We start from the raw sequence: 11,233 nt of genomic DNA on the forward strand, positions 1-11,233 counted from the left end.
TATATATATATATATATATATATATATATATATATATATATATATATATATATATATATATATACATACACGCACACACATACTTGTAAAGAGTAAATATTCAAAATATTTGCAAAGAAAATTATTATGAAGAAATTGTAATAAAAAACGTTTGAACTAAAAAAAATGTTCAGACTAAAAAAACGTTCAAACTAAAATCCGACTTACAAATGTATAAAATCGTTAAATTATTCTGAAATATACAAATGTATTCTCTATATTAGATATAAAATATATTATTTTACGTTTTAACATGAAATAATGTAAGCTAGAAAAAAACATTTATATTGTTTTCATTATATAAAACATTATATAAAATTCATTATATAAACATTATATAAAACTGATGCACAAAACACTTGACAAAGCTCGAGTTTTCTTAATATTTCTGTTCCGATATTAGACAGAGAACCTATGTTTGGGCTAAGATTGAGATTCCTAATTGGTATTGCGTAGTAAGATAACTTACTTTAGGACAAAGTCGGGCATTCTGATAGTAATCTAACATAAATTTGAGAAAATATTAAGAAATTTTTATGCGGGCTATCCTTTTTTCATATAAATTCTTTTCAATTTTGCTATGCTTGCACCAACCAGGAATAGACCTAATGTCTAAGGAACGCAGACAATTTATATGTAAAAACACAACAAGTGTTTTATGAGCAGCAAACTTTTGCTTATTGAGCAATTGAATCCTATTCTGTTTTCGTTTAGAAAACCGACTCAAATCTTTCGTATGCAGTAACTGCAAGAAAAACATTACATCTTGATTTGGAAGGATATCATGTGAGGTTTTACTTTCCAGTTACTGGACAAAAGTTACTGCAACTGCGCGAAAATTGCATTAAATTTCTGCCAAGCTTTCGTTATTATAAGATGATAGTGTTAAATCAGGTTTGCGGTCGGCAACGCGCGCGTTCGCCTTTCAGTAATATTTCAGTTCTTAAAGTACAAGTAGTACGTATAAAAGGAGTCATTGCAGAATGTCGATCTATTTCTCGGTTAGGAAACACTGCAGTAATTTTTGCTATAAAATTCTCTCTGTGTATTCGAGGACATTTCTTCTCTCCTCTCCTTTTACTCTTTTTTCCGTTACTATCATGACGCGAACATCCCTCGTGAGAAGAGGAAAATCACCATTAGACGCGAGCTTTCACCGAGGTGATATATTTACGCAAATCGCCCCGTCGCCAATCGCGTTACCGATCGAGATTGCGTTTCCGATAGGTTTCGTAAACGATTGTCGTCACGCTTTCGCCCACCGCGAAAATTCAGCTCGCGGCAAAAGTAGGACGGTACGCTTCGATTCGCGTTCCTCTTGATTTGCCGCAACCAACAAACATCGCGGAATTAATTAACGACTGATACGTAAAAATAGCGCTCTCTCTCTCTCTCTCTTTTCTTCTCTCTTCCTCTTTCACACACACTCCATCTGATTCGAACGTGTTACGAGCTTCGATTGTCATTATTTCAACAATAAGAACATGCACGTTGTCCTCCCCCTTCTTTTTCTTCCTCTCTCTATCTTTCTCTCGCGCGCGCGGGAACTCAACGAGGCTAACAACGAATCTCGTTTAGGGTTGGTGCGAAGTCGGCCATTGCTCCGGCTCTCGAGATAGCTTTTGTGCTTTTTGTTCGGCCGAGCCTTTCATCGCTCCCATCCCCTTTGCGCACAAAAGAACTCGAGTAAATACGAAAAACGCCGCACAAGCGCGTCGTCATCGTCGTCCTGCTCGTCCTCGACGCTTTCGAACCCGAAAAATCTCTCATCGATGACGACGCCGCTCTCATCTTCTCTCGAGGGTCGAGAGATCTTCGTTAATACGACCGCCAATTAAACAAGTCTCTCGCCGATCGCGCTTTCGCCAACTTCGTTCGATAAAACGTCAAGAAAGAGAAAGAAAGAAGGACAAGAGGGGAAGCACGTTCTCTTTACTGTCGATACGTATAATTCCGCAGGAAAATCCGGTGATTCGCTATACGGTGTGACGAAGAGAACAGGGTAGTATAAACGCGCTTATCGGGCGAACATATTGCGATTTTTCGTGTTTGCGTCCGCCGAACGATCAGAGTCACCGGGGGTCGTAATGACCCTCGCGCGACGCGGAAGGTCGGTTTAATATTGACAGCTGCAGCAACGAGAAAGTTCATAGTCCGGAGGGTAGACAGTTTGTAAGAGAGGGGACCGGCGGGGGGCGGAGACAGGGAAACAGCGGAAGGGTACTACACAAGGTAAGCGGCTTATTGCGAGCGACGTCGCCGGGATTTTCGGTAACGGCAGCGCGCGCGCTGCATGACTGCCGACGTCGACTTTTCGACAATAACGCGCCATCGTCTGTATGCACTTTTCTGTACTTTCATTAAGAACCTGATTCCGCCTACCACTGCGTCAAGACGCGGTGGTGAGACGCGCGTTCGAAGGAAACTTGACGGGATCCCGGCGGAAACTCGATGGGCCGCGGCGCGACGAGCAAGTTGGCGGCGCCCGGCGTTGTCGACTGACACGTCGAGCACATTGTTGAACAATAATGCGCGTTGAAGTTTCTCGAAAAGAACTCACAAGGCATCCCTAGATAAACGCCGCTTGAAATAATCGTTGAACGAGGAGAGATAGGAAGAAGTGTGGACGCGGAGAATTTTAGAGTGGAAATTATAGAATCTCTAATACTGGAAAAGAGTAGAAGTCTTCTTTTAGAGTGGAAATTATAAAATTATAGAATTATAAAAATTATACTAGACAGTAATTATAAAATTATAGAATTATAAAAATTATAGAATCTTTTCACCGGGAGAACAGAGATCGACATTATGCAGTAATTGATTAACCTCTCATTCTCTGGATGCGTTATTTATATTTCAGAAATTGGAATGTGCTATTAAAAAATTTGCTGTGTCCCCAGCGAAATTTACTGCCTCGAAGAAAAAAATATCTAAGAAAGAAAAAATATTTATTGGGCATTAATAACATATTTACTTATGTTAATGTGAAAATTACTGTAAAATATTTAATACTGTAAAAATTAATATAAAATTTTAAAAATTATTTTATTACGTTTTCTAAAATCTGCTCTTCATGGTAGAAACCGTTTATTCTAATTAAATAAGAGAATTTAAATGAAAAGAATTTTCCAGTAAAAATTAATATGGAACTTTGTGAAAACTAAATAAACTCTCTGCAGTAATTCATTATCCTTTCATCTTATACGTGCTACTTACATTTTAGAAACTCTCACGTGTGTTATTAAAATACTTGTATTATTTGTAGCGAAATATGCTATGTTCCTAGCAGAATTTACTATGTTGCTTAGCAAGATAAATTTTATTAACAGTTTATTTCTAGATTACAGCAACATAGTAAAATACAAAAGAATTTATAATTTACTTATGAATAACTATAATTTTGCCTTTGTGTAAATTTAAGTAAATATGTTATTAGTAAAAATAAACCGCAAAAATAAACGTTCTTTATCTTCTAGATATTTTTTCTCTCAATGTATATTTATTAGCAAGATATAACTTACACTGAAGAAAAATATTTGAAAATTTATTTGTGGGATATAAAGCTTATTTACAGAAATAAACTTCTATCCCTCTACAAATAAATTCTCAAATATACTTTTCTGTCAGTGTACTAACAGTCTATTTCAAAATACAACTAAAAACATAATAAAATTGAAAAGAATTTAAATGAAAAAAAAGGAAGAATTTATAATATTTTCTCTGTGTAAAAAGACACCTTGGACATCTTGTATGTAAAATTCTAATTTATAGCGTAAAAAAAAAATCTTTTCTTTCAGTTTCTGAAGATTATATTAAAGAGAATCACACTTTGTGTTCTCTTTTTAAATAGAATATAATTTCTTCTTTTTAGCATAAATCGATTCCTCTTGCCAGTCTGCGTGCATAAGCACCGTGGCAAAATGATCGAACTGAATACTTCCCAGGATATTTCATATTTTACTTAGATACGTCTCGACACAAAATGTGAAATACCTCGTGAAGCATTCACATTTAGCAATATGACTTTATCTTAATATTTACATACTTAGAATAATGAAAGAAAGATAAAAGAAAAACTATGTTTTCCCAGCGACTCTTTCTGTTTAACACATTCAACGCCATGATGGTCACCGCTGAAACGGCACTGAGTTTTCTGTTTATGTTTCATCGGTAGACCGTCATATAATGAATTGTGTTAATACAAAATAATTTAATCCGCGTGAGAATAAGTCAGCTGAAACACGTTTACCTATGGATATGCTCGGGAAAATGTCTAAAACGTGTTTCCAATACTTTAACTTAAAAAATATACCATGTTTGTTGAAAAAAATGCCCATGGCATATTTTTTAAGTTAAAGTATCAGGAACACGTTTAAGACATTTTCCCGAGTGGATATTAACATATTTTTATAGAAAAATTAGCGGAAAAAGAAAAAATTAGTTATAAAAACATGCGTTTTATTTTATTTTGCAAAAATTTTGCATAAATTGCGATTTTTTTTTAATTTTCTTAACACTATTCGATAGAGCGACATCGAAATTGGTAAGAATATTTGGTACTCTTTATAAACAACAGACCTCATTTCCATAGTAAAATAAATGGCTCAAATCAACGTAAAACTTCAGCATATTTTGGCGTTAATGGGTTAATTGCGACATAAATTTCTAATTTTAATCATTGACAAAAAGAGAAGTATCCGAATTTTTATTTTGCACAACAGTAGTGCTCATACACTGAGAGACAAAAGTTGGTCCAACTAAGATTATAATTATTTTTTGTCCTAAACATATTTTTTGGTTGCTCTAACACGAAAATAGTAGTAGCAACTAAAACTGCACACAAGGTCATTATTATTACTGACACTATAACAAAATTGAATAAAAAATCGTTTTCTTGACCACAATTTATAGTAATTATTTCTCTGTGTGATTGTAATTACAAGTTGCTGAATATTCTTTCTCAGTGTACATTGTAATATCGCATTTCATTGCTATAATCGCATAGTGAAAGATTTAAGCCTAATCTGCAATGTGCTCTTTGTTTCCTGTTTTTTGTTCTCTGTCTTTTTTTAGTTGAAGACTTAAGATGTGAGTCAGAAAGAGATAAAGAAAAACAAACAAATAACACATTGTAGGTCAAGTTTTATAGTCAAAAGAAACACTTTTTAAGTGTTACGACAATATGTGATATAACGACCTTATATGCATATTGCTACTACTATTTTTTTTTAGCAAATCAATAAAAACACAGAGTCGAAAATAATTGAAAAAAGAATTTTGTTGTCGAGAAAATTCCGGTACACCGGAATTCGATTAAAATGAAATCAACGTAATTGGAACAAAAAATTTAATTGTCGCTGTGTGTTTGCTTTCTCAATAATACTTAACCCAAGTGGAAAACATTTAATGCCAATCAAATTGTACGTATAAAATATTTTTGTTCCAAATGCAATAATTTTTTAATCAGTGTAGTTTTGTTAACATTAACCCATTTTTTCGTCTCAGTGTAACGTACGTTACAGGAAACAATTGTGTAAAATTATTAAATATCATGAGGAGCGCTCTCGGGCGATGGTTAGCGATACGGACAGAGCAAACACGAGAACCAATACGCGCGCGGAACCGTGTCGGGCAATAAAGTTAATTCGCCAGACATACGCTATGCGTATTTGCACTGGAACGTATTCACAATTATCAAAGCGTCGGTGCTGCGCGCTGTTACACCACCCACGCGGTTTTTTTCGCCTCCTACGTTATACGGAAATATTTTTCCCGCTGTTTTAGCTGATGACGATCGCCGCCGAATGGAAGCCAGCCATTCATCTGGACAATCGCTACAGGCTGATGAGGCACGAACCGATGCTCGACGCGGACGGCAAAGAGACCGATGTGATCGGAGAGGACTAGTAGTGTCGAAGTATCTCGGGATGGTGTTGGGAGAAATCGTCAAATGAGAAGAGTGATTTAAAAGAAGAGTTTAAAATATGCGATCACGCGTGTATACTGTGCAGTATTTTTGCTAATTCATATTTTCGTTCTCGAAACGTTCGTAATTCGACGACGAGTTCGTTGTTTTCCTGTTTAATTCATTAGCTGCTCAGTACTCCATTTGTGGGATGCTTTTTCGGTATTGAATAAAATCTCCTGATCAATATACAATTTTAACACTATATTTTCGGCAAATTTTTTCCTTAATTTCTTATATTCCTTAATAAAAACAATTTCAATATAGACCAGCTTTACAAAAAACATTATCAATAATAAAGCATATCACGTTATTCTGTTTATGTGCATCGTTTGGGGGAGGGGTAACTAATAACATTTTTTATAAAATTTTATAAAACACTGCTTTAAATTTTTTATACAAAAAATGCTAACGGCTAGAACTTTTCAGAATTTGTTTGAATATATATAAAGCAGAATTTCTAGATTTCGTGTAGCATATCATTTTATTCTGTTTTGTTGTGCATCTTTTGGGCCAAATTAATTTTTTAAAAAAGTTGCAACAATGCTGATAGAACTTTTCAGAAAATGTTTAAATATGTCCCGAATTATATACGAGAACTCTTCCAAAACAGCCACAACTCAGATAACTCAGATTTTAACGACAGCCAACTTCTCAGCTCTGTAGACGTACTTATAGTTGCTAATTTTTGTTTAGTTATAATCATTTTTTTGTTCTAACACAACAAAACTCCTTGCAGAATTCATGTAAATCTCACGAAATCTAAGAAGATGCGTACATAAACCTACTATATCAGTTTGTTCGAATCCAAATTTTTCTACTTAAATGGATATTCGTTTAATTTATCAAGATCTCTCTAACTTAAAAAGAAAATCAGAACTCTCAATAACTTATGATCTTTCGCAAAGTGATATGCCAATTTTACTCATACGTCATTAGAATTCAAGGAGCTTAAGCGGAAATTGTTTCACTCTTTTTTCCTTTTCAATGCACATTAACATGCGATTACTAACGAATGCATTAGGCAAGAAAAAATTCATTTCGTCGTGTCATCCTCGTTTCTATTCGCCAGTATCGAATATTATTTGCATAAGACGTCAATCGGGCGGTACCACGTGAGCGTCGTCTCTTTGACTACCGCCGGGTTTGTTTATGAATCGATCCATCCCTACCTACGGCGCGCGCCGTTCCCACGTCTTGCGAAAGACAGGATGCAAAAATACTGCATACCGCTCTCTCAGGACGCCGTGCGTTTTATAGCCCTCGTTCACGTTTAATCGGATGAGGCGCGCGTTTCACGGATAAATGCGGATAACGTCGCGTACAATGTATATATTTATATTAATGTTCAAACCGGCGTGCCTATCATGTTTAATGAAAAAAAGTAGCTTCGGTTCTGTACACGTGACAGCCTTTTCATACACACCCACGTACACGCGCACACGAAACGTATACTGAGACGAACGTATACTGTATCTCATTTGCGGCGTATTGCGTTCTAAATTTTTTCGAATGACATTTCACTCGAAACGAGTGAACTGTCCCACGAAGCGACAGTAAATATACCACGTTTGGGAATCACAAAGATAGATGTTTCACTCAAATATGGAGTGGACTCCCGTGCGCGAGATTATTTAATTATTTATTAAAGTGAATTTGTTCCTGCAACAATGGAGAATACAGATCGGCATAATAGCTTCCGTGCATTCCAAACCGCATATGTATACGGAGAGAATATTAGTTTTTTTTTCTTTTCTTCATATAAATTTTTTTCAGTTTTATTATAGTTTTAGTAGTGCAGGAATAGATTATCAGTAAGGTGAAAGTACCAATACCCGAATGTCTACCTAATGTCATCTCGGACATTCTTATTGTTTTGATCGTTAAGGTTATTGACCTCCGCCGCGGCCATTTTGACTTATGACGTTAGAAGAGTGAGGAAATGTATGCCCAAAATTCCTGCACAGAGTACGTCGAAATAATGAGATATATTCAAAAAACACTTGCTGTCGATTAAGCATGCCTCTGAAATACTTTGAACACTTTCTCTTTGTTCTAACAATCAATAAGTTACCGTAAAATTAACGTAGCATGCAACTTTTCTTTTTAATCTATATTTCCTCATTATTTTGTCACCTAACTTTTACGGTTTATTTATTGGCTGTCACAGCCAAAGTAAACGTTCGGAATGTATTATATTTGAGAGGTGCCTTAACTAATAACAAATTAAATATCACTTTTTGGATATTTTTTTATTTCAACGTACTCTGTAGGAATTTTGGGCAGGCATTTCCTCGCTTCTGATGTCATCAATCAAGAGTTCTGCGGCGAAGAACCTTAAATACGAATATTTAAACTTTCAATATATAAATATATATACACATGTTAAGCATATATATATTCTATGTTAAAAATTTAAATATTCGTATTTAAAGAAAAAAACAATAAGAATTGGTTACCAGGATTAGTTGGCTAAATCGATCATTTCTGCTATTCTTTAACAGATTTCAAAATCAAGTAGAGATTTCAAAGCCATCTTTGATATGTTTAAAAATCTTTTACTTTTTAAGACCTGTTTTTGGAACATAGTAAATTTCGTCAGGAATACAGCTAATTTTTTAGTAGTATTTTTCAATCATTAATATATGAATATTATGTGAAACAGAAGAATAAACCATTACAAAATATCGATCTATTCTTCGGCTATAAAAATCCATAGTAATTTTTAAAATTTTCTCTATGTGGCTGTAATATTTTATTCGAAACTAAAACGTACTATCAATAAATATATATATTTTGTACGATTTTCATTAAAATATTATTCCTTGTGTTTTGCCCTTGTAAAGACACGAACCGACGTTTCAGATTCTCAAAACATAAAAAGTTACAGACATCAATTCACATATCCGGATCAGCAATGTGTGACATTAACAATGATGTAAAAAAATGTCTGACATCAATGATAGTATCACAAATGTTACTTATGCAGAGTGGCGCTTGTAATGCGCGAAACATAGTCATATACAAATGAAAGTTTGATCTACAATGTGTTCTTTGCATTCTGTTTTTTCTCTTTCTGACTCAAACCTTAATACGTTGACCGCCATGTCGTCCATATATGGATGATAGCTATGTTTCCTTAACATACATTCTATTAAAAAAGTATCGGGAATTGTCGATTTAAACTGCCCGCGCTAGTCGAAGGTATAAAAATTTTTTTTCCCAGGTTGGTACAACTGTCCTTAATTATAATGCCAAGTTAGAGTGGAATCTATCAACCAATGTGTTTACAACAGCTGGTTAAGTCAGTCGATGTCAGTAGTGCGTGCCGATTTTTACAATGAGTGAAAATATTGAACAAAGAATTTGTCTCAAATTTTGTGTTGCGAACGAAATTTCGTGTGCTGATACATTGAAGATGTTGCAGAAGGCTTATGGCGATTCAGCACTATCAAAAACCCGTGCATATGAGTGGTACAAAGCCTTCAAGGAGGGTCGAGAAGTCGTCGAAGACTTGCCTCGTTCTGGACGCCCGTCGACAAGTTTGACCGAAGATAACATCGAAAAAGTGAAGGAAATTGTACTCGAAAACCGTCATTCCAGCTTAAGAGAGGTAGCACACGAACTTAACATGTCCCATGAGTCCGTTCGTTCGATCTTGGTCGATAATTTGGGCATGAGACGCGTCGCCGCAAAACTCGTTCCAAAAGACCTGAATAAGCCGTCTCACCGAGCTACGATTGTGACTGATTTTCTCGCTAAAAACTCAACAAATGTACTTGAACAACCACCGTATGCACCAGAGTTGGCACCGTGTGTCTTCTTCCTCTTCCCAAAACTGAAATTGCCGCTCCGGGATACCCGTTTTGAGTCGATTGAAGCCATCAAACAAAAATCGGCACGTAAACTGAAGGCCACCCCGGAAAGCGCCTATAAGAAATGTTTCGAAGATTGGAAAAAATACGATGGCATACGTGCGTTGCTTCAAATGGAGCCTACTTTGAAGGCGACCCAATAAATTTTGATAAATAAATGAAATATGTGTTTTATTTAACAATTCCCGGTACTTTCTTGACAGAATGTACTTAATTTACGTTGGGTAGTCAACGTGTTAAGCCAGAAAAAAATAGAGTACAAGAAACTGGAAGGTAAAGAGTACATGTAGATCAAGCTTAAGAGATAACAATAACGCTACTATATCCTTCTATTTTCTTGAATAATCAACAGTCATGATGTATGAATATGTTGACACACGATAACATGACTCGATGTAAAACCCATCGCATATAAAATGACACAGCTGCATATACATAGCATAATATCGTATAGATCAGTGAGCATCGAATATTAAGCCGCCATATTGATGCTTGATGTTCATTACTCGATGTTCATACGATCTTATGCTATGCATATGCAGTTATGTTATTTCATGTGCGACGGGCTTAAATGTTGAGGCTATTACGGCCTATCCATGCATATTCGGTCTGCAATTTCGAATGAAAATATTCGCTGGATTATTTAAAGTGGAGAATTCGTTCTGTGCGAATGAAAAGTAACTCGGCTCGGACTGTATCGCTCCATTTTGCTCGAGTGGAATTTAAGGAATAATGAAAATTCTTCAGCATGACTCGCACGCTCGAGACTTCCCTTCACACACACGGCCCAGCAACAAATGCATAATTAAACGCAAGACACATTCTCTCACCCGTAAAACCATCAACTTGCGATCCACCGCGATCAACGACGACTCTGCCTTCCCCGGCTAGGGTTAGGTTAGGTTAAGCTAGGTTCCCAGCGTGTACACGTCAGGCGAGCGGGCGATTGATACACCCCTCGCACACACACACACACACACTCCCTCCAGCCCTAATAGCCCCATAGCTCTCCCGGTGGGGTGGCAGAGGGGAGCGAAGGGGCAGAGTGGCGCAAAACAGCCGGAATCGAATCGAATCTCCGGCGGTAACCAAGCGCGCGTCGCGGTACCCAGGCCTGGTGGTCTATGTCGGGCCAGGTGGTAGCTCCGCAGATCCAGTCGACCCTCTCCAACCCTCCCCTTCCCCTCTTCGCGACCCAACGCGCCACGATGGCCACGCGACAGCTGTTGAACGTTTCGCGGCGCGAGAGACGGTACATCGGAGAGCGCGCATTAGGCGATGAGATCGGTGCTCAGCCGGTTTAACTGACAGTCTTTCCTCCCCTTCCTTCTCCTGCCTAATCTCCCCCCCCCCC

At 36.7% G+C, this 11,233-nt stretch overlaps 2 protein-coding genes across 9 annotated transcripts in view; one reads left to right on the forward strand and one right to left on the reverse strand.

Annotated features, from left to right (window-relative positions):
* LOC116846028 overlaps positions 1 to 6,025 on the forward strand; it is a 117,317-nt gene extending 111,292 nt beyond the window's left edge. Inside the window, exon 5 of the mRNA XM_032819346.1 lies at positions 5,824 to 6,025. Within this exon, the coding sequence (XP_032675237.1) occupies positions 5,824 to 5,946 (123 nt within the window). The 3' untranslated portion in view covers positions 5,947 to 6,025. The remainder of the gene's footprint in view (positions 1 to 5,823) is intronic.
* The window catches only part of LOC116846027 (RNA-binding protein Musashi homolog Rbp6), a 220,025-nt gene that overhangs the window by 60,987 nt on the left and 147,805 nt on the right, over positions 1 to 11,233 (reverse strand). The gene's annotated exons all lie outside the window — the stretch shown is intronic.

The sequence above is a fragment of the Odontomachus brunneus genome, unplaced genomic scaffold (genome assembly GCF_010583005.1).
Source record: "Odontomachus brunneus isolate Ranch 3 - 2012 unplaced genomic scaffold, Obru_v1 Obru_scaffold_060, whole genome shotgun sequence".
NCBI lineage: Eukaryota > Metazoa > Arthropoda > Insecta > Hymenoptera > Formicidae > Odontomachus > Odontomachus brunneus.